Source organism: Hirundo rustica, chromosome 13 (assembly GCF_015227805.2).
Source record: "Hirundo rustica isolate bHirRus1 chromosome 13, bHirRus1.pri.v3, whole genome shotgun sequence".
NCBI lineage: Eukaryota > Metazoa > Chordata > Aves > Passeriformes > Hirundinidae > Hirundo > Hirundo rustica.
The window spans coordinates 19766550-19790032 of record NC_053462.1 but is presented as its reverse complement, the minus strand read 5'-3'; the positions used below and the strand labels follow the sequence as shown (position 1 = coordinate 19790032).

The 23483-nt window shown below is 60.9% G+C and overlaps 1 protein-coding gene across 1 annotated transcript in view; it reads right to left on the bottom strand.

The window, feature by feature from the left end:
• Window positions 1-176: 176 nt before the first annotated feature.
• FRMD5 (FERM domain containing 5) overlaps window positions 177-23483 on the bottom strand; it is a 42227-nt gene continuing 18920 nt past the window's right edge. Inside the window, 16 exon segments of the mRNA XM_040077518.2 lie at window positions 177-3398; window positions 6039-6145; window positions 6799-6867; window positions 7924-7998; window positions 9079-9170; window positions 9920-9983; window positions 10654-10742; window positions 13669-13756; window positions 14542-14665; window positions 15120-15217; window positions 17770-17848; window positions 18240-18282; window positions 19474-19651; window positions 19653-19728; window positions 19731-19802; window positions 19805-19861. Of these exon segments, the coding sequence (XP_039933452.1) occupies window positions 2824-3398; window positions 6039-6145; window positions 6799-6867; window positions 7924-7998; window positions 9079-9170; window positions 9920-9983; window positions 10654-10742; window positions 13669-13756; window positions 14542-14665; window positions 15120-15217; window positions 17770-17848; window positions 18240-18282; window positions 19474-19651; window positions 19653-19728; window positions 19731-19802; window positions 19805-19861 (1886 nt within the window). The 3' untranslated portion in view covers window positions 177-2823.

Genomic DNA, 23483 nt, shown 5'->3' with positions numbered 1-23483 from the left:
AAACTACCTTTGGCACCCGTGTCTTCTGTAGAAATATGGAAATATTTATATTTTATTATTTTTATATATATATTATATATATTTCTTTATTTCCACAAATATTTATATTTATGGAAATAAAAGTGATTCCTCCCTCGGGTGCTCCTGGTGCTCCAGCCCCTTCCCCAGCTCTGTTCTGTTACGTGTTCCAGCCCCTTAGAGCCTTCCAAAACTCCAAATTTAAAAATTGTGCTCCCGGAGTGCAGAGACGTGCAAGGGACTCACCTGCAGCTCTGGAACTCTCTCTCCAGTGAGAAGCTGCTGAAAGAACAAATTTCTCACAGTTTGAGCTTTTTCCACTTGAGTAAAGAAAAATCAGAACCGCTGAACAAAGCTCATCCCGACTCTTGCTTTTCATGATATTTAAATATTTATTTAAATTTAAAAATACTTTTCATGGCACCAATGATTTTATGCTAACTAAGGTATTGGATATGTAGAAAAAGGTACATTTTGAAGGAAAAAAAGATGTAACTTACAGTATTTGGCACATGAAAGGTTAATCTCTAGGTTTTCTTTATGAAAACTAAGAAATTCACATTTTCAGGTATTTTACTGTCTACTGCTGAAAGATGCAGTATGCTAGGACGAGATTCACGGGTTTCTGATCTCAGAACCTATGGAAACAACATTTTGATAGAAAGACGAGTAAAACTACCGGGGCCTGAAACACACGACAGGATCTGGGACAGACCGGAGAAACGTACGACGGAAATTCACCAGTTCTCGAGGTTTTGCAGTAAAACGCTGGGTGACCACCGCAGAGGCGACCCGGGGCTGGCAGGATGTGTCCAGAAAGGATGGAGCACGGGATGGAGCTGTGCTGTCACCACGTCACACAGAACATTGCAGTGGGGAGAGGAGGAGGAGGAGGAGGAGGAGGAGGAGGAAGGACGACACTGCAGCCTTAACCCGGGGGTCAAACATGTCAGCGTCGGGACGAGCACGACTGCATAGAAACATCAGCGCTATGGGCTGAGGTAGGAACACTACACTAAGAGTTATTCTTGCTATGTTGCATAAAACAGGATTATCATGTTTAAAAAAAAAAAAAAAAATCGCTCCTCCGCCTCCCGGAGCCTTCCCGGAGGGCTCCCGGAGCCTTCCCGGAGGGCTCCCGCCTTCCTCTGGAGCCGGGGCTGTGCCCAGCCCCTGGGGCCCGGTGCTGGGATGGCCGTGAGCCGGGCAGGGGCTGTGACCCCGCCGGGAGCTGTCCCCTCGCTGCGGTGACAAGGGCCCCGCGTGGCCCGCGGCACCGTCCCGCCCGGCGCTGCGTGGTGGATGCTCGGAGATAACACGGACAGCAGGCTTAGTAAAACTGCAGCTATGGCCCCAGCTTACGGAAAAATCTCTCCCTGAGATGAAATTAAACTTGCTCGACTGGTTTTGCCCCTTTTTTTTTTTTTTTTTTTTTTTTTTTTTTTTTTTTTTCTGATATGTCCAGCTTGTCACCCCAACCTAACCAGAAGTGGCTGTTATTGCTCCCTGTGGGTGGGCTGCTGCTCCTGGTGACCAACAGTCCCGGGGTCGTCACCGCTGCCATCAGCTGGGTTTATTGACTTGCTGAAGGTGTCCCTTGGCTTCTTCAGTGTCACCTGCGCTTCTGAGCTTGTGTCCTCTTGGGAAAAGTCCCAGAGCCAGAGCTCCTTCTGTGTCCCAAAGCCAGAATTCCTTCTGTGTCCCAAAGTCAGAGCTCCTTCTGTGTCCCAGAGCCAGAGCTCCTTCTGTGTCCCAAAGTCAGAATTCCTTCTGTGTCCCAAAGTCAGAGCTCCTTCTGTGTCCCAGAGCCAGAGCTCCTTCTCTGTTCCCAAAGTCAGAACTCCTTGTGTGTCCCAAAGCCAGAGCTCCTTCTCTGTCCCAGAGCCAGAGCTCCTTCTGTGTCCCAGAGCCAGAGCTCCTTCTGTGTCCCGAAGCCAGCAGGGCTCGGCTGGCGTTGTGTCCCAGCGTTTACTCTTACACCATTCTCACTGGGAACCGCTCGGAACCGGCGCCCACGGTCACCCCATCCGTAAAGTAAAAAAAGACTGGATTAGATTTGATAACAAAATAGCATTTCCTTGTTAAAATAGACCTTGAAATGTCTCTTTTTTTCCCTTTTTCTGTTCTTTTTGCTTGGTTTTTTTTGTGTGGTTTTTTTTTGTTTGTTTTTTGTTTTTTTTTACAAAACAGGTACAGCTGGCGGAGGGTAAAGGTCATCCCAATAAACCTGACACAGTCACTGCAGCTCCACGCCAGGTTCGGCCGTGCGTGCCCGGCCTCCCCGGGCCTCCGTGCTCCCCTGCCCTCGGGAGCACCGGCGCTTCGAGGCTTAGAAAAGTGGCGAAGGGCCGAGCCCGCGGCAGGGCGAGGGCTCCGGACCGCCGCGCCGCGGGGAGGGGAGGGCACCGGGGCGTCCCCGAGGGCGCCGCGGCCCTGTGTCACCTCGCAGGAGGCTCCGGTGAGCAGGGAGAGGGCTCTGCCAAGCGGGGGCGGCGGGCACAGTGCGGATTTAATACCGTGAACGGTACACGAGTGTTAAATTAAACCTCAGTAGCACCATTGCTAAAGCTCCTGCGGGACGGCCCCGCCGGCCCGGGCGGCGGAGCAGCGGAGTCCCGTCCGCTCGGTGCGCGTGGGGTCGGGGTGGGAGGTGTTGTGCGGGGCACGGGGAGGAGGGGGCTCCGGGGGCTGCGCCCACCCTCCTCTTCCTCCCGGAAAGCCGCCCCCTCGGCCGGGCTGGGGCTCGGGAGGGGAGGGTTAGAGAGTGACGGCGGCGGGTCCGGGCCCCCGTGGTGGCTCCTGCCTTCAGGTGTCAATGAGCAGGTTTACCACGGCGCGGAGCTTGCAGGCAAACCATCGCCTGAGGGGACAAAAGTATTGGTAATGGAACTGCTCGAACTCTGGGGTCTGGCGGATATCACGGAAAAAGGCAGTGTCAAGGTCGGACTCGGTAAGGACGATCAGGAGGAGGAGCAAAACAAAGAGGAGTCCAACTGTCACAAGGAGCAAACGGAGGACACTTAAAAGAAACTTATTCACCTGTTGGGCCTGTGCCGGCCCCAGGCCGCCGGCGCCCGGGCACAGCGCCCGCAGCTCGCCCTCCGCCTCCGCCGCCGGCGTGCCCGCCTCCGACTCCTTCTCCTCCTCGATGCTGCACGGGGCGCCGTTGGCCTGGCGCGACAGCAGCATCAGCTCCAGGCTGTGCTCGGCCACGGGCGTGGGCAGCACGCTGTCCGCGGGGCTGTAGCTCTCGTCGGCGATCACCGCCACCCGCTCGCTGCTCTCGGCGCGGCCGCTCCGCCCGGGGCCCGCGAAGGCGTCGCCGTGGGAAGCCGAGCGCACCGGGGTGGAGTGGGCGCTGTCGCGGAGGGACTCCAGGCCTGGGGAGACAGGGGAGGGGCGAGGGGGCGCTCAGAGGGGTGCAGGGGGTCCCCTCTCCGCCGCCGCACTGCCCTACCCCGGCGATCCCCGTGGGTTGCTGCTGCTCCTTGTTGTTGTTGTTGGTCCTTGGGGACCTGCAGCCCCTTCAAGGCGGCTCCTGACTGCGGCGGTGGCTCTTGGACACCCGCCGGGCTTGTCACCGGCACCGGCTGCCCTGAGGTGACGGCGACAGTGACAATCCCCCTGGCAGCTGCCCGCCGTGCTTGGGGCCCCTCTGCCGCTGGCAGCGCCCGAGACGCGGCGACAGCGGCAGGAACGAGCTGGGGGAGGGATGGGTGGGAATGATGAGAAACCGGGGTGGGAGGGGTGTGGGGAGAGGATTGTGCTGGGCTGGAGATGGTGGGTGTGCCCCCATCGCTTGGGGAGATGTCCCCATCACAGGGGGGAGATGTCCCCATCACCTGTCCCCATCACAGGGGGAGGGATGTCCCCATCACATGATGTCCCCATCACATGCAGGAGGCTCCTGCAGCACGGGCTGCTCTGAGTTCACCACAAACCGAACATTTTGCGTTGCTCACACAGGAGCAGGAGCCACGGCAGGAGCTGGTCCCCTGTGCCAGCCCCTGTGCCAGCCCCTGTGCCAGCCCGCTGCCCCGTACCCTTGTGCCAAGGAGCTCCTGCCCCTGACAACATCTCCAACTCCCCAAAGCCCAAGAAGCCCCACACATAAGGGACATGTTCAGGTAGCTCTGCCAGGCTGTGGGAGGAGATAGGAGCTCTGCCACTGCAGCGGCCCCAGCTCCAGGGAGGGTGTCTGAAGGTCATGGTGGGGACCAGCCGGTCCCCAGGGCCACCCTGCAGGCGGCTGGAGAGGGACGGGGCCGGACCTGGCACCGGGGGCAGAGCACAGTGCACTGAAGCACCTTGTCGTGCTGTCACCACATGTCCTGGCTGCCCAAGGGCGCAGGGCAGCACCCGGAGCTCATCCGGCTGCATTCCCGGGGATTTGCAGCCTCTGGTTCCTGAGCGCTGCCTCCAGCTCAGCCCGGTTCAGTGCTGGGCTCCCGGGCAGGGAGGAGGAAACGCTCCCACCCTGCCAGCTCTGCGCTCTCCCCGCTCATGGGAACGTTCCCCGTGGCACCACTGTGTCCCTGACACGGGGGACAGCCTCGGGGGGTGCCACTGCTCATCACCGCAGTGACAGCAGGGCCGGCCCCCAGACCCAAACCCTGCCGCCGTCTGCTTCCGCAGGACTGAGCAGAAACCAGAAAACCCTGGAAATCTGAGCCCAGCCCCACCGCCAGAGCTGCTCTGTGGCAGTAACAACCCGGAATCCAGCCGGCCTCAGAGACCCCAGCCACGCATTTCCTGCATCCCACATTCCTGCATCCCACCTGGGGCCGTGGTCACCAGCTGACTACGGGGACCCCGGTCCATGGGGAGCCCCGGACACTCCGGGAGATCCCGGACCCCGCGGCGCAGCGTTACCTGGCTCGGGCCGGTCCCCGGGGCCGTAGGGAGCGTCGTGGCCGAGGCTGGGCACAGCCGGGAGCAGCGGCAGAATGCCCAGGGCCCGGGAGAGCAGGCGCGGCCCCAGGGCCAGCACCCGCACCCGCACCGCCCGGCAGCAGTGGTTGATGAGCCACAGGTGCACGCTCACCCTGGTTTTGATCTTTACCAGGCACTTCACCATGGTGCCACAGGCACAGCGCAGTGCGGGGACGGCGCCGCGAGTGGCACTGCTGCCAGCCCTGGGGACAGCGCTATTTTGGGCACCCGCCTTCCCACGGGACCGAGCTGAGGTGAGAGTGAGGAAAAGCAAAGGGGCGGTACCGGCCGGGGTGATTTATGCCGGGAGGTGATTTAGTGCTCTGGCTGCTTCCCAGCGGCACGCGGGGGACAGACTGTCACATGTAACTGCGTGGCAGAGGTGACCCTGCCCGCCTCCACCCCCGGAACTGGCACATACACCAACCCCGGGGTCCCTTGGTGGGATTAAATCCCAGCCCTTGGGGCAGACCGTCCCTGTCCCTGTCTGCGTTCCGGGGCCGGCGCCAGGATCGGGGTGGCCCCGCTGGGGCAGGGGTGGCCCCGCAGCCCGTCCGGGGCAGGGAGCAGCCGTGTCACAGGGAGTCGGACACTGCTGTCGCCAGCAGGTAAAGCAGCCACCCGCAGGGCACAGCCACAGCCCGCAGCGTGGCCCCAGCCCGTGGGGCAGCCCCACAGCTGCTCCGGTGATTTGCCTTTTGCCAGACCTTCTTCCCAGTGCCCCCTACCCTGCCACAGCCCCAGGACGGGGAGGAGCAGCCTCCCTGCTCCAGCCTGGTGGAACTGGGGGACAAGTGGCCTCAGCAGGACACGTGTGTGTGTGTGTGTGTGTGTGTCAGTGCATGTCTGTGTGCACGTGTGTGTGTCAGTGCATGTCTGTGTGCATGTGTGTGTGCACAGTGTGTGTACGAGTGTCTGTGTGCTCGTGTGTGTCTGTGTGTGTACCTGTGTCTGTGTGTCTGTTTGCACACCTGTGTGTCTGTGTACCTCTGTGCGTGTGCCCGTGTGTGTGTGCGTGTGTTTTCCCAGCCCGTGCGCGTTCCCGCTCCCTCTCCCGGCGTGTCGGGCAGGGCTGTCCCGTGTCCTACCTTCCATGATGGAGATGTGCACGGCTCTCCTCCGGGTGCGGGGCACGCTGCTCAGCCGGGGGCCGTGCGTGATGGACGGGCAGCTGCGGCTCGGCACCAGCCCGGCCCTGGGGACAGCGGTGGGGACAGGATCAGGGCCAGGACAGAGCCGGCGCTGCGGGCACAGGGCAGTGCTCTGGAGGTGATCCCACCCTGGCACAGGGCAGTGCTCTGGGCGTGATCCCACCCTGGCACAGGGCAGTGCTCTGGGGGTGATCCCACCCTGGCACGGGGCAGTGCTCTGGGGGTGATCCCACCCTGGCACGGGGCAGTGCTCTGGGGGTGATCCCACCCTGGCACAGGGCAGTGCTCTGGAGGTGATCCCACCCTGGCACGGGGCAGTGCTCTGGGGGTGATCCCACCCTGGCACAGGGCAGTGCTCTGGGCACGATCCCACCCTGGCACAGGGCAGTGCTCTGGGGGTGATCCCGCCCTGGCACAGGGCAGTGCTCTGGGGGTGATCCCGCCCTGGCACAGGGCAGTGCTCTGGGGGTGATCCCACCCTGGCACAGGGCAGTGCTCTGGGGGTGATCCCACCCTGGCACGGGGCAGTGCTCTGGGGGTGATCCCACCCTGGCACGGGGCAGTGCTCTGGAGGTGATCCCACCCTGGCACGGGGCAGTGCTCTGGGCACGATCCCACCCCAGCTCCCACCCCAGTTCCCACCCCAGCTCCCACCCCAGCTCCCAGCCCTGGCTCCCAGCCCCTGCCAGGCTCTCACCGGTGAATCTCGGGCGGTTCTCTCTTGATCTTGGCGCTGGACTCCATCACCTCCTTGGCCACGCGGCCGCTGCGGGGTGAGCAGGGGTGAGGAGAAGAGCCCAGGCCTGGCAGCCAGGTGTGCACACCGTGCCCAGCCTGGGCCCTCCCCACACAGCTCCAGGGAAGGCACAGGTGTTTTCTCCGGGGGATTGGGGCGATGGAGGAGCTCGGAGGGCTGGGCTGACACCTCTGGCACGGGGTGCTGGGCACCAGGGGGTCACCTCCCCTCAGCTGAGATGGACACAACACGGGCACCCAGGTCCTCCCATGCCAGCGGGGAGGGTGCCAGCGCTGACCCCTCAGTCACACGAGCCAGGTCCAGGCTCTAGCTGCAGCACCTCAGTGCAGGAATTTAGGGATAGCGGGGATTTGTAGTGGTGTTTTATTTCTCATTCTCAACTCCCAAATCTCCCATCCTCTCCAATCCTCCACTACCGTCCCTCCAAAACCTCTCCTGCGAGGCAGAGACAGGGGACAGGGGTGGCCTCTGTGACACAGAGACAGCGGCAGAGGGGCCTGGAGGGGTCAGCGCTCAATGGGGGAGTCTCTGGGACTCCCCAAGAGCTGCCCAAAGCACCTCCAAGGAGGATAAAACAATACAGCCAGCCTCCAAAAGGGCACAAATTAATACAGCCAGCCTCCAAAAGGGCACAAATTAATACAGCCAACCTCCAAAAGGGCACACAGGGATACACCAGCCTACAAAGGAGCACAAATTAATACAGCCAGCCCCTAAAGGGGCACAAATTAATACAGCCAACCTCCAAAAAAGTACACAACAGTACATCAGCCTCAAAAGGAGCACACAACAGTACACCAGCCCCCAAAGGGACACACAGTGACACACCAGTCCCCAAAGGGGCACACAGTGACACACCAGCCCCCAAAGGGACACACAGTGACACACCAGCCCCCTAAGGGGTAAACAGTGACACACCAGCCCCCAAAGGGGTAAACAGTGACACACCAGCCCCCAAAGGGGCACACAGTGACACTCCAGCCCCCTAAGGAACACACAGTGACACACCAGCCCCCAAAGGGGCACACAGTGACACACCAGCCCTGCTCCTGCCCCAGGATTTACCTGTATCGGAAGCGGCTTCCCTTGAAGAACAGGTTGCTGCTGGACACCGTCCGCACCTGGCTCGACTTCTCCAGCCTGAGAGAGCAGCGGGAGCGGGGTGAGAGCCCTGCCCTGCCCTGCTCTGCCCTGCCCTGCCCTGCCCTGCCCTGCCCTGCTCTGCCCTGCCCCGCCCTGCCCCGCCCTGCCCCGCCCTGCCCTGCCCTGCTCTGCCCTGCCCTGCCCTGCTGCCAGGCGCCGGGAGCAGAGCCCTGGAGGTGTGCAGTGCCGCTGCCAGGGGTGTGTGGCACTGGCTGGCAGGGGTGGGTGGCTCTGTCTGACAGGGGTGTGTGGCAGTGGCTGGCAGGGGTGGGTGGCACTGGCTGGCAGGGCTGAGTGGCTCTGGCTGGCAGGACACCTGCAGCCAGCACAGCTCATCCCTGCCGGCAGCAGGGGATGGACACGCTGCCCAGGGCCTCGGGACACAGCTCCTGCCGGGGCCAGGGACACCCACGTGCAGGGACCGAGCCTCTCCAGGGGCTGAACGCCCACCGCGGCCCGGGAGTCGCAGGGTGACAGACTCGGCCCCTCCTGGGCAGGTGGGCGCTGGCCAGGGCGGGGGGAGCTGCCCAGAGGAACCTTCCCATCTCCTCCCCATCCCACAGGAGCGGAGCCCTCACCCCGGGAGTGCCCAGCAGCACCTCAGCCCCTGGCCCAGGCGGGTGCGCGGCCAGCGGTGATTTGCTGCCACCATTAATCACAGAGCGATTTGTAAGGCAATATTGCAATTTCACTTCGTGTTCGTGTAATGAGCAGTGAAACCCGCTGATTGCGGCTGCTGATTGCAGAATTCCCGGTGGGAATGCATCGCCTGCTCCGTCTCGCAGCTCGCTGATTAAAATAAAACTCGTTACGAAGCACAGAGAGGCCTGGGTTAAGTACGGCACGAACAGGACGATGCCGCTTGGCATTCCAGGCTTCGTCCCAAATAATGGGTTACAAATTCCTGACGGAAGTTTGAGAAGGGACGGGCACAGAGGGACTGGGGAGGGAGGGACCCCGTGGGGCAGAGACCCCCGTCCAGGGACACCGGCGCTTTTGGAGGCCACTGGGACCAGGTGCCGCAGGGCCAGGGACCGACCCCGGGGGCTGCAGGACCCCCCAGAGACCCCCACTCACTTGTAGAAAGCCTGGTTCTCGATCCCGCACTTCCAGAGGTGTTTGCAGGCTTCTGGGGTCGGGGCAAAATAGGTGAGAACAATTTTCTTCTCCTAAAGCAGAAGGACAGGGAGTCGGGGAGAGAGCAGGGAGCGGTGCCCATCCCACAGACAGAAAATGGAGTAGACAGAGCTGGAGAGTGGCACTGGCACAGACAGATCCTGCTCTGGAGCTGCTTGGGATGCAGGGATCAGCAGCTGGCACGAGGGGTGGGCAGAGGTGCTCCAGTGCCCACACCTCCAGCTCTGCTCCCAGCCTTTGGGAACAGCCACAGGCGCAGAAGGGCTTTAAAAAATTCCTGCTGATGGCTCCTGTGGGAGCCGAGTGCAGCCAGAGGTGTTCTGGCTGGCTTTGAGGGGTGACAGCAGTGAAGGAGCGCCTTGGGAGCATCCCGAGGGAGAGCACGGCCAGGGGCTGTGGCCTGGGGCTAAGGGGGGCTGTGGGGTCCAGTGCCAGGATGTGGGCGCCAGCAGGAGCAGGGAGGTGACCTCAGCAGTGGCACGGAGCTGCAGCTGCTGTCACCATGTCCCTGTGTCCCCGTGTCCTCATGTCCCCATGTCCCCATGTCTCCATGTCCCTGTGTTCCCATGTCCCCGTGTCCCTGTGTCCCCGTGTCCCTGTGTCCCCGTGTCCCAGTGTCTCCATGTCCCCGTGTCCCCGTGTCCCTGTGTCCCCGTGTCCCCATGTCCCCGTGTCCCTGCCCTGCTGGCCAGGGCGCTGCTGCTGCCACGTTCCCGGAGAACCCTGTGAAGGAAGGACCACGCCGTGCCCAGGATGTCCCACGGGCAGGGGAAGCACTCACCTCCTTCTGGCTTACGTACAGGTAGAAAGTCTTCCCTTCGAATTTCATCTTGGTCACCTCGTTCCTGGGGGGACACAGGGAGGTGGGAGATGTGCAGAGCCCACCCAGCCTGGATCCCATCCAGCCTGGATCCCATCCAGCTCGGATCCCATCCAGCCCAAATCCCATCCAGCCCAAATCCCACCCAGCCCGGATCCCACCCAGAGCCTGTTTCCCATCCCAGGAGGTGCCAGGGGGTGGTGAGAGCAGCCCTGGCTCACAAAGCCGTGGCTGGAGTGGGAACAGCCCGGGCTGAAGCTGGGGGTCAGCGGGGTCTCGTCCCAGGGACACCGGCCGGTGGCACTGCCCCGTGCCAGGGACACCCCGGCCAAAACCGGACACGCTGCGGTGACCCAGAGAGCTGGGAAGGCTCACAGGGGCTGGGGGGATTTGGGATGGGGCCGGGATGGGGATGGTGAAGTTTGATGGGGACAAATGTAGAGAACAATGAGCCTGGGGCAGCAGAGCTCGGGGTGCACCGAGCCCTGTCCGGTGTCACACACCCGGCCACCGCTGGGCCACCGCTGGGCCACCGCTGGGCCACCGCTGGGCCATCCCTGGGCCACTCCTGGGCCACCCTTGGGCCACCTCTCGGCCACCTCTCGGCCACCCCGGGGTGCCCAGGGAGTGACAGGACCCCGTGGGGGAACTGAGCACCGGGAGTGAGCTCAGCACCTGAGGAAAAGTGAACTCACCACTTGATGAAGTGAACTCTCTTGTTTCCCTGCAGGACCACGAAGCCGAAGGGGGTGAAGGCCAGGAACGCCGCGTTTCCGGACACGTCCTGCAAGGCAACAGCCGGGGCTGGAGCAGCCGCCGCCGGCCGCCGGCTCGGCTGGGAGCCACCCGCGCCCTCAGCCCCAGGGCACCGCCCCGGGGGCCGCCAGCCGCGTGTCACAGTCACCTGTCATCGTCTGTACCAAATGTCACATGGACAAATACGGGGTTTGTGCTGCTAGTGCAATGCCGTCTGATAGCTGTCGCAATTAATTTTGCAACAACGTATATTTTTATTTTTATTTTTATATATATACAGACGCACACACTCTTATATGTTATATTGTTATATAATTATATATGCTATTCTATTCTATTCCTATTCTATTCTATTTTAATGTATATGATTTTATATTAATATATATTATTATTATAATAATATTATATTAATAATATATATAATATGTTATATAATAAATATAATATAATAAATATAATAAATAAAACAAATATAATAAATATAATATAATAACTATAATATAATATAATATAATATAATATAATATTGCACGTGTAATATTATTGTATTACCTATTATATATTATTGTATTGCATATTATATATATATTATTATATTACAAATTATATTATATTATATTATATTACATTATATTATATTATATTATATTATATTATATTATATTATATTATATTATATTATGCTTACATATAGTGATACATTGTAACTATACTCCCCCGTGTAGGTCTATATAGTATAATTATTATATAGCTCTACACTCTTTATCTGGCCGATACCATCACTGTAACATGTGGGGTTTGATGTGGTTATTTGTCCCATCATCACGGAATGTCCCGCGTGGGAAGGGGCGCTCAGGCACCACTGAGGCCTGAGTCCCGACACACACCCCATTATCCACGGCCCGGATTCACCCAAGGATGAGGGCCCCGGCTGCTCCCCCGTCCCGCCGAGCCCCGGCTGCGCCGCGCCGCTCCGAACCCCCGTCACCGCCGGCGCTTCCACCCGGCGCCGGGCGCTCCGGGGAGGGCGTCTGGGGCTTTTCCCACCGGGAAAACCGGGGCCAGGCTGCGCTGCCACAGCTGGCACAGCCGGGCTCAGCACCTCATCCCGGGCTTCGGCCGGCAGATCCCGGAGAGCTCTGGGGAACGCCGGGAGCCAAAGCGCACCCCGGGCACGGAGCTCCCACCCTGAGCCGGCACCGGCACCGGGGAGAGGGAAAACTCAGCCCGCCTGGCACGGGAGGGACGTTCCCGTGGGCGTCCCGGTGGGCATTCCCGTGGGCATTCCCGTGGAAATTCCTGTGGGCATTCCTGTGGAAATTCCTGTGGAAATTCCTGTGGGCATTCCCGTGGGCATTCCCGTGGGCATTCCTGTGGATATTCCCATGGAAATCCCGGTGGGCATTCCCGTGGGTATCCTGGTGGATATCCCTGTGGGCATTCCCGTGGGCGTCCCGGTGGGCATTCCTGTGGGTATTCCCATGGATATCCCTGTGGGCATTCCTGTGGATGTTCCCATGGAAATCCCGGTAGGCATTCCTGTGGGCATTCCTTTGGGTATCCCGGTGGATATCCCTGTGGGCATTCCTGTGGATATTCCTGCGGGCATTCCTGTGGATATTCCTGTGGAAATCCCTGTGGAAATCCCTGTGGGTATCCCTGTGGATATCCTTGTGGATATTCCTGTGGAAATTCCCATGGACATTCCTGTGGATATTCCTATGGATATTCCTGTGGATATTCCAGTGGACATTCCCGTGGACATTCCTGTGGATATTCCTGTGGATATTCCTGTGAACATTCCCATGGACATTCTGGCGAACATTCCCATGGACATTCCCATGGATATTCCCGTGGACATTCCTGCGGAATTCCCGTGTGTGTGCACCAAGCAGCCACAGCTCAGCCCTGGGCTGCCCCAAGGGCTTGGGCTCTCTCCGAAACCTGGGAAAACCTCCAGGAAAGGAAGCAGAAGGAGGATGAATCCTCCTGGGGGTGCAGAGGCTGGTGACAGGGAACAGCCCCTCATCCAAACTTCTCCACTGGGGACGAGAGAATCAGCTTCATTTAACTTTGGTTTCCGGATCCTTCGGGCACATGAGCAGCAGCTCCTGATGAATGAGGCAGAATTCTGCCGATGGACGTACGAGTGTGCACCTTTGTCCTTAGCTGCTGTAAGAACTTTAATTAGTGTAATTCAAATATGTTCAAAAAGGTTCTGGGAGCAACAGGATGGCAATTACCTGACTCCAGCAGCAAAGGTCACAGCTGGGTGGGAGCTGGCAAGGCCACAGCTTTAGAGGGAATTCAGAGCAGAGCAAGCTCCTGGGTGCTCAGAGACTGCCCACAAAGGAGGAAACCCCCCAAATTCACTGCAACCCTGCACTTCTGTGGCACGAGCCAGGGAAGAGCCCCAGGGACGAACCCCAGCACAGGCACTGCCCGCGAGCAGAATTTCCTGCCTGCTTTGTGCCCCGCCTGCCCGCGGTGGGATCACCAGGGACACACGAGCAGTGACGTCCCCAGGCAGCGAGGAGCGTTCCCAGCAGCGAACCGGGTTACGGGCGGGCAGGGCAGAGGGATGCACTGACCCAGACTGGTTAATGCTGCTGGCTCTCAGCCGCACCACCGACCTTGTTCCTGCCTCCACGGTCCTGCGGGAGAGCATCGACCACCCTGCCCAGCTGTCTGCAGCGAGAACCTGCCCACGGCTTCCCTGAGAGCCCTGGGAGGGTTTCAGAGCGCTCCCCGCTCCCCTGGTGCGCTCACACTGCACAGGGACGGGGCTGAGCAAGGCTGAGAGCCTCAGCGCAGCCCCCTGGCCACGGCCCCCGCTGCTGGCAGGTGACAAACGCACCTGGGACAGTCCCTGGCGCCTCAGCGGCTCACCCCTGGCCACAGAGAGGAGTGCAAGCCCAGCTAGAGCCCAAGGAAGGGTTTAGGAGCTGTTTTACCTTGCACGGGTGCGGGTCAACCCCGTAGGTCTCCAGAGTCTGGGCTTTCCTGAGGAAGTTCAGCTCTGAAGTAGCTGGTGTCTGCCCACTGCAGGAGTGAAAAAACGGGAGAAAAAGAACATTCCATGGCAGACAGGAAGGAGAAAGGCAGCTACAGGGATTCTGTCGGTCCTGGAGCATCAGCCTCAGCACATTCCCACTGGGTTTTCGCGGGATCAGCCGGAGCCCAGCACTGGAGCCAAGCCCATCCTCTGCTGCCGGCTGGAGCCACAGCGGCCGCGCTGAACTGGCAGCACGGGGAAGGGTCAGAAGGCATCTGCCAAGTTTAGGGAAGAATTCCCTGCTTGCAGCACAACCACCTCATTGTGGGGAAGGGAAGGGAAGGGAAGGGAAGGGAAGGGAAGGGAAGGGAAGGGAAGGGAAGGGAAGGGAAGGGAAGGGAAGGGAAGGGAAGGGAAGGGAAGGGAAGGGAAGGGAAGGGAAGGGAAGGGAAGGGAAGGGAAGGGAAGGGAAGGGAAGGGAAGGGAAGGGAAGGGAAGGGAAGGGGGCTTGGCAGCAGGCAGCAGCCCCCCGCACATAGGAACACAACTTCAACGGGGTTTGGGAAGTTAAAGGCACTTCCCTCCCTGGGAACCCTTCAGGACACAGCTCCAGAGCACCGGCAGTGCCATGGGACAGCGGGGACTGCTGATGGTCCCTGCAGAGGGGAGAGGGCAGGAGGGGCTCACGAGGGCCCTGGCCCCATCCCAAGGTCCCCTGGGCTGTGCTGGCTGAGGCAGGAGCAGGTCCCGGCCGGATGTGACACCTGAGGGGTGTGAGGGAAAATCCCGAACGGGGACAGAAGTGCTCCGAGCATCCCCAGCGGCTCCGTACCTCAGCTCGGACTTGTGGATCTCAGCGATCTTCCTCTCCAGCTTCTCCGAGTGCTTGGGGAAGAACTGGAACTTGGAGCTGTAGCCTTCTGGGTGCTTCCCCGGGTCGTAGTCCCCGATCTCAGCTGGTGGGAGAAAGATGGGGTCGGGAGGAGCCCAGCGCTCATCCCTGTCCCGGCAGGGCTCGGCACAGCCCCGACCGCGCCGTGCTCCCTGCCCGGAGGGATCGTTTGTCAGGCGTTAACTGCAGCCAGTTAATTTGGCTGTTTGTGCGGCAGACACCCGGCAGCAGAGGGCCGCTGTCCCACCGTCATTAATTCCTCAAGCTGCAGGAGCGGGCAGGAGGACAGGCAGGAGGGCAGGAGGACAGGCAGGAGGGCAGGGGCCGTGTGCGCCCAGGGGCCGCTCCTGGGGACACCCCACCCCTGTCCAGCTGTGGCCCCGCAGGTGTGAGCCCAGCACCGCCCTCACCCTCCCCAGCGCGGCGCTGGTGGCTGCAGGTGCAGCTGCCTGCTGTGGGCGCAAGAGGGGAAGGGGTTCTGGGCAGGGAGAGCGAGGGGCTGCAGCGCAGGGCCGTACCCTGCAGGATGTAGGCAGCCAGCAGCGCCGCGTCCGACGTCTTGCACAGGAGCCGGCCGTGGTACAGATCCCTCTTGATCTGCAGGAACACCAGGTACCTGGGGACAGGAGCACGGGCTCTTTGTTAGGTGCCACTGAAATGGCCCGGAGAGCGCATTTAATGCACAGGGGATAGCTGCTGCTGGAACGCTTGCCCTGGCACCTCTCTCCCAGCAGCGCTCACCAAACACGGCCCTGGCTGGGCTGATCCTGGCCAGGGCGGGGCTCAGACCCGCACATCCCAGCCCCTCTGCAGCCCGTGGTGGTCAGGTGCACTGCTCTGGGGCAGCGCACGGCCCGAGGGCTGCAGGAGATCTCCATCTGGACACCCAGGTGTTTGTTCACCCAGCCCACCGAGGTGCCCGGTGCTCTGGAGGGGCTCTCGTTATCTGGAGCCCTCCAGTGCCTGCTGCATTTCCCCTGCATGTTCAGCTTCAGGATTTCCTCCCTCCCAAACTTTCTGTGTCCTTGCAGGTCTGGGTGTGTGCGCCCACGTCCCTCCTCCGCGCTGCCGTGGCCAGCGCTGCACCACCCCGGGCGAGCTGCGTCCCGTGCTGCCCGCCCCTGGCTGTGCCAGTTAAAGGACAAACTAGGTCGGAAAAATGACACATTCCAGTAAATCGAGACCTCAGTAGCCTTTTGGGCTGCGTCACGTGGCGTTCAGGAAAACCTTTAGCTGGTGACGCATAAGTCATGGAGCGAAGGAGCAAAATGGAGCGCTCAGAAATGAATTTAAATAACCAGAGTCGCACTCCGCAGTCCTCAGTCACGCCTCATTGCTCAGGTCTGAGTTTATGATGAGGTAAACCGTTAATTTTCACAGATAAAATACATTATAGAGAAGGCTTGGAATTAAAGTGGACTCAGTCCAGGGAAAAGTGAATTTTAAGCCCGAGTTCCAGCTGCAGCTGCAGGCACACCTCAAAGGGCAGGGGCAGCTCACCTGCCCGGGGCCTCAGCCTGGACCTGTGGGAGTGACAGGAGGCAGAGCTGGATAAAGTTTTGGGAGGAAATCCCTCTCTGTATCCACCCCCGGCCATGGGCAGGGACACTCCGGACCAGGCTGCTCCGGCCCCAGGGCCTCAGCGCCCTCGCCGAGAAGAATTCCTGCCCCAGATCCATCTCACCCCCTGTGACAGCGGAAAGCCGCTGCCCCTCGGCTGGGCACTGCAGACTCTTGCCCGAAGCCCCTCTCGGATCCCGTGGAAGGGGCTCTTTGTGCCCTGGGGGCTCCCCGATGTCCCCACAGAAGGTGCCAGCTCAGAACCCCTCAGCGGAGGCTCCAGCCCAGCTCCGCAGGCAGAGCTGACGCGGGGCCGGGGCTGGTGGATGTGCACAACCACGGCTCGTTTTCCAAAGCTGCTGGCTCCTCGTGTCCTTCCTCCTGGCAGGAAGAGCAGCACGGAGAGCCCCTAAAGATAGGAACTCGGGAGAGGCTGCGGCGTCAGGCCGCGCATCGCCGCTCTCTCCCAGCGCTCCCCGGGCGGCCGCTCCTGACGTCAGAGCCGCCTGCTTCCAGGGGATCTCAGGGGACACGGAGACACTCAAAGCTTCCAAACTCAGCACTACAAGGACACCCCGAGCTGGGGACGCGCTCAGGAACGGCACCGAGGGCTGGGCACAAGTGGAGGAGCCTGAGCAGCAGCGATTGTGTCACAGAGCTGGGGACGTGCGAGGAGTGCTCTGCCCTGGAGTGTGGGCTTGGAACTGACTGTGCCCAAAACCCAACTGAACTGCACCAAAAATCAACTGAACTGCACCAAAAACCAACTGAACTGCACCAAAACCCAACTGAACTGCACCAAAAACCAGCTGAACTGTGTCAAAACCAACTGAACTGCACCAAAAACCAACTGAACTGTGCCAAAACCCAACTGAACTGCACCAAAACCAACTGAACTGCACCAAAACCAACTGAACTGCACTAAAAATCAACTGAACTGCACCAAAACCTTCTGAACTGCACCAAAACCCAACTGAACTGTGCCAAAACCCAACTGAACTGCACCAAAATCAACTGAACTGCACCAAAACCAACTGAACTGTGCCAAAACCAACTGAACTGCACCAAAACCCGACTGAACTGCACCAAAATCCAACTGAACTGCACCAAAACCCAAAAGAACTGCACCAAAACCCAACTGAACTGCACTAAAAATCAACTGAACTGCACCAAAACCCTACTGAACTGCACAAAAAACCAACTGAGCTGTGCCAAAACCAAGTGAACTGCACCCAAAGACCAAGCCAGGGCTTTAATCATAGAGCCCAGTGATGTTTCGGGCAGGAAAGGACCTTAAAGCAAATCTCATTCCACCCCTGCCATGGCAGGGACACCTCCCACGGTCCCAGGGAGCTCCAAGCCCCAGTGTCCAGCCTGGCCTTGGGCGCTGCCAGGATCCAGGGGCAGCCACAGCTGCTCTGGGCACCCTGTGCCAGGCCCTGCCCGCCTCCCTGTGCCCCCCACCCAGCACAGGGAGGGAACTCCAGCGCTTTTCCCCCACAGCAGGAATGACCCCACAGCGTCCGGGCTGGCTGGGAATTCCCAGCGGCCATTTCCTGCCATTCCCTGTGCTGGGGCTGGCCAGGGCCCCCCGGTGCCCCTCCTCACCTGGTGATCTCCTCCTTCAGCGCCGCGGGGTCCGTGGGGTAGAACTTGACACGGAAGCACATGGTGAAGGGAGGCTGGGCTGCAGAGAGCGGGGACAGCGTGTCACCGAAGGCCAGGGCTTGTCCCCGTCACCCCTGAAGCACCCAGGTCCTGCCGGGCTCCCACCCGCGCTGTTCCCCCAAACCCCTGGGTGAAGCGGGCGGGCACCCCCGGCCGCAGTGGCCACAGCTGGAGCAGATGTCCCCGATGAAGCTGCGGGCGGCACCAGGGGTTCTGTCTGCTCACCACCCAACCCACCCCGAGCTGGCCTGGGGCTGGTGGGGACAGTCCTGCTCTCAACCCCCCCAGACAGCTTCTGCTCCTGCGAGAGGCGCTGGGGACTGACCCCAGAGGGGACAGGCTGGAGAAAATGGGAATCCGACCGAGCTGGAAGGAGCACGGAGTCAGCCCAGAGCGCCTGCAACACTCACCCCGCATCTGCTTCACCACCGACTTGGTAAACTCCAGCCAATGCTGAAAGGAAAAGAAGGGAATGAAAGGTCGTTAAAGGTCATTAAAGCCTGACAGCCAGGACTTGATAAGGTGGGGAGGATGAGGAAGAGGAGGGATCTGCCCCGAGTGAGAAGAGCCACCTGAGTGTGGGTGAGTGGCCCTGGAATGGGCTGGGGGCAGCAGGAGGCTCCATCTGCAGTGAGGGGCAGCTCCTTGTCCAGCTCCATTCCCAGCTCCATTCCAAGCTCCATGCCCAGCTCCATTCCCAGCTCCATGCCCATCTCCATTCCCATCTCCATTCTCAGCTCCATGCCCATCTCCACTCCCATCTCCACTCCCATCTCCATTCCCATCTCCTGCCCAGCTCCATTCCCATCTCCATTCCCATCTCCATGCCAATCTCCATTCCCATCTCCATTCCCATCTCCATTCCCATCTCCATGCCCATCTCCCTGCCCAGCTCCGTTCCCATCTCCCTGCCCAGCTCCCGGCTCAGCGGAGGCTGCCCCGGTCCCAGCCGCGGCAGAGGAGCCCCGGGAGCAGCAGTGGGCTGTTCGCTGTTGCTCTGTTCCCTGTGGATCAGCGGGGAGCGCAGGGCGGGGCTCTGCCCCGGCTCCCTCCCGCAGCCCTGCTGGGAATCCCGGGGCGCGGCTCTGCCCCGCGCTGGCCGTGCCGCCGCTCCCGGGGCTGCCCGGGACACGGATCCGTGCCGGGAACGGGCACCGGCAGCGCCCTGCCGGCCTCCGCCTCCCGCGCTCGCATTGCCCGAGGCAGCGCTCGGAGCGTGGGTCCCCGGCGCAGAGCTGGCCAACGGCCTGATGGCGGTGTTCACGCGTGAATCCGAGCGGGAGGCGTCCTGCAGCCGGGGGACCTCGCTCCTCGCCTCACGGGAGCATCGCGTCCTCGCTCCGCAAACCCCGGCGTGCCCCAGCCCCGCGCAGGGCGCCGAGAGCCGGGAGCGGGGCTGCTGCAGGAGAGCCTGGCTGCGCCCGGAGCCCTCCCTGCCCTGAGCGCATCCCTGGGCAAAGGAACGACCCCGGCGGAGCAGCCGGAGCCCCCCGGCCCAGCAGCAGGGCAGGGGAAGAGCCGCTGGGGAAGAGCCCCTCAGCACTGCCCACAGCCGATTCTGTCCCAGATCTCTGCCCCAGACTCTGTTTTCAGCTGCCAGGACAGGGCCGACCCCCGGCCCGGGCTCGGGGGGCTCTCTCTCACCCTTTGCTTGTCGGGGTCCACGAAGCGGATGCCGAAGTAATCCTTCTCCAGCAGGTTCAGGTGGTGGCACAGGAGGTCGAACAGGTACTGGCCCTTGGCATCTCTCTGCGGGACAAAGGGACTCGGTGACAGCACAGGGGCAGGGCTCGGGGGCGTGTGAGGGGTCTGGGCAGCTGGAGTGACACCAGGACAGTGCGAACCCCTCACGGTCCCCGTGTGACACCTCCGGAGCCATCTCCCACCCCGCCGGAGGGGACTCGGCTCGGTCACTCCCCCCAGGAAGGGATGAAAAGCCCCAGGCCAGGGAGGGAATGTCGCGACACCTCCCGGGGAGAGGTTTCACACCTGAGCCAGCTGAGAGGGGAGAACATCGCCCTGACAAAAAGCGCTATCCCCCGGCAGGATCGGCTGCATATCGGATCTTTGTTCACCTCTCCAAAGCCAAGAGCTAAACCTCTCCAAGAGCTCTTTGCTAAACAAAGGCTCCTGTGCTCAATCACCGCCCGCCCCCGGGCTGATCCTAAGCAGAGGTTTGGCCACCACAGCCCCAAAACTCTCCTCCTGCTCCTCCTCCCCTCCGACCGGGGGCTGCAGAGCCATTAACGCCGAACGTTCCGGTTCTCCCAGCCGGAATTCCCGAGGCGCTGAGGCCGCCGGCGGCCCCGGATCTCCGGGATCACTGCGCTCGGCAGCGCCGGCTCTGCCGCGCCTCGAGCATCTCCGCGCATCAAAGGCTGCTGCTGACACCCGCGCTGCCTCCTCGCTTCCCGCAGACACCCCTCCTGACAGATACATGGAGCACACGCCGTGTCGGATCAAACGGGCGCGTTGTCGGATCAAACAGCCGCTCAGCAGACACGGACTGCGGCGGGAACCCCACGCGACGGCACGGACCCGCTCCTGGGGCTCGGGAATGTGTTTGTGCCGTAAATAAATAAAGTTTCACAGCGCTTTCGCGCCCTCGGGGCCCGGGTGGCAGCACCAGGGGAGGCGATGCTGGGACCGGGCTGGGGCTGCGAGGTCCCGGCTGCAAACCCTGCCCGTGCCGGCTCTGCGGGCACCGGGAGATGGGGAAATCCCGAGAGAGGTCGGGCAGGGCCCTGGCGCTCTCCTGCAGGAGCCCGAGCTCGCAGCCTGGAGCCTGGCCCGTGCCGAGGTCACTCACGGCGACCGAGGGTGGAAAAGCCCTCCGAGAGCATCGAGTCCAGCCATCCCCGGCACCGCCAGGGACTCCAGCGATCCGTGTCCCCAGGTACCACCTCCACGCGGCTTTAAATCCCTCCGGGGACCGGGACAGCGGTGCCAGGGCCGGACAGCCCTTTGCACGGAGTTTTCCCGATGTCCAACCCCGGCACAGCCTGACGCCGTCCCCAGAGAGACCCCAAGGACCGTCAGACCACCCGGAGCCGCTGCTGCAGGACGGGAGGGGCCGATTCCACATCCCGCGTCCCTGTCCCTCCACATCCTCCAGAGTAAATTCCACTGGGATGTGCTGCAGGCTCCTCTCCCTGCCCCTGCCCCAAACCAGCACGGAGCCTGCAGAACGCTCTCCACTGCGATTTTCACAGGGGAATTGCGGGGAAGGACAAACCAGACGCTCCCCAGTGCCCCGAATCTGGTGAAAGTGTGAAACCACCGACGGCATTAGAGGGAAAATGCTCCCTCTTTGATCTCTCTAACTTGAATTAAACATATTCTAAATTAATCATTAGCAGAATGTCTTTCAGGAAATTATCTGAGCTGCCTTTACAAATCACGACTTAAAAGAGCTCCCGTTGCATAACACCGGCTGAAATCTTCCATGTTTGGATCTTTACACGTTCTCACGAAATGAGGCTCCTGCCTGTCTGAAGCTTTCAGGTCAGCCTCTGGGGTGCCCAGGCTGGTACCAGGGAGAGCACGGGCACCACGCCGGGACGCCACACGCCAGGCTGGCACCGCGGGCTGGCTCCCAGGGCCAACACCTGCCAAGAGCTTTCAGCGTCTGGAGGTGCCTGAAGAGAGCCAGGGAGAGACTCTTCATCAGGAACTCTAGTGACAGACACAGGGAATGGCTCCCAGTGCCAGAGGGCAGGGATGGATGGGAGATTGGGCAGGAATTGTTCCTGGAAGGGTGGGCAGGGGCTGGCACAGGGTTCCCAGAGCAGCTGTGGCTGCCCCTGGGTCCCCGGCAGTGTCCCAGACCAGGCTGGACGGGGCTGGGAGCTCCCTGGGACAGTGGGAGGTGTCCCTGCCGTGGCTGGGGAGGGATGGGAGGAGATTCAAGGTCCCTTCCCTGATGCACTTCAGGGCAGCCCCTGTGGTGCTCTGACCCCCAGCTTCTGTGAGCTCTGACCCCCAGCTCCTGTGGGGCTCTGACCCCCAGCTCCTGTGAGCTCTGACCCCCAGCTCCTTCAGGCTCTGACCCCCAGCCCCTGTGAACTCTGACCCCCAGCTCCTGTGGGGCTCTGACCCCCAGCTCCTGTGGGGCTCTGACCCCCAGCCCCTGTGGGGCTCTGACCCCCAGCTCCTGTGGGGCTCTGACCTCCAGCTCCTGTGAGCTCTGACCCCCAGCTCCTGTGGGGCTCTGACCCCCAGCTCCTGTGAGCTCTGACCCCCAGCCCCTGTGAGCTCTGACCCCCAGCTCCTGTGGGGCTCTGACCCCCAGCCCCTGTGGGGCTCTGACCCCCAGCCCCTGTGGGGCTCTGACCCCCAGCCCCTGTGGGGCTCTGACCTCCAGCTCCTCTGGGCCGAACACAGCATCCAGGGGACTTCTAAACTTGAGGAAGTTTAAAGTAACTTCACATTCTTTGCTTTTTTAAGCTGCTCAGCCAAAATTAGGGTCATCCACAGATAGAAAAATAAAGGTAAAAAAAATATATATATTTTAAACCAGCAGCTGGTGTGCGCACGAGCTCAGTTGAGGCTCAGTTGAGGCTCAGTTGAGGCAGGAGCTTTCCTGCCCTCCGCAGAGCTGTGAACCCGCTGCGGGCAGTGGCAGAGCCCGGCCCTGCCCCTAAGCCTTGGCTGCAGGGATCGGTGGCACAGCCGATGTCCCCAGCATTCACCACGGGCCGTTTCACCCCGGTGCCCAGGCAGGCGCGGCACAGCCCCAAACCCAAAGTCCTGGAAATGTCAGAAACCTCTTCACTTCCCAGCCCTGGCCAGGCCCCGCTGCCAGCCCAGCCTGTCACCTCCCCACCGCCGCCAGGGCAGCACCGGCAGCTCCTTCAGCAGCCCCCCGGTGCCAGGGCTCAGCCCCAGCGCAGCGTTTGCACTCCTGGGGCTCAAACACCACATCTCCCACCCAGGCCGCTCCACGGATTGAGGCCGGGATTTACAGAAGCGACAGAAGCAGCTGCAAGTGGCTCCTCCCTGCGTTATTTGGGTTGGAAATCTGCTGGTGGGCTGCCCACTCATCCCCGCTTCCTGAGCTTAGGAGGAGATTATTTTTTTTAAAGTAAACCGTCAAAGAAAGTCTATTTTACAAAGCGAAGTTTAAGCTTAAGTCTCTTTGGCAGCAACATCTGAGCCGGGAGAGATCAAAACCCCTCCAACTGCACTGCCAACGTGAAGAGATTCTCACCAGCAATTTGACTGCAATATTGTGGTTTAAAGGCTTCCTTTTCCCAGTTCAGCGTCGTGCTGCACGAGCCCAGGATTCATCATCCCTCGGACAAAGTCAATGTTGGCTCTCCTGAGCCCTCCTGAGCCACGGCTCTCAGCCCTCACGGGGAGCCGGAGCCTCCCTAAGCCCTGGGACCGGGAGGAAATGGGCAACATGAGAATGTTCATTCCCAGGCAGGGAATGAGCAGCCCAGGAATCCACGAGGAGCAGGGATGCGCTGAGCCGGGATGCGCTGAGCCGGGATGCACTGAGCAGGGATGCGCTGAGCAGGGATGTGCTGAGCAGGGATGCGCTGAGCAGGGATGCGCTGAGCAGGGATGCGCTGAGCAGGGATGCGCTGAGCAGGGATGCGCTGAGCAGGGGTGCGCTGAGCAGGGATGTGCTGAGCAGGGATGCGCTGAGC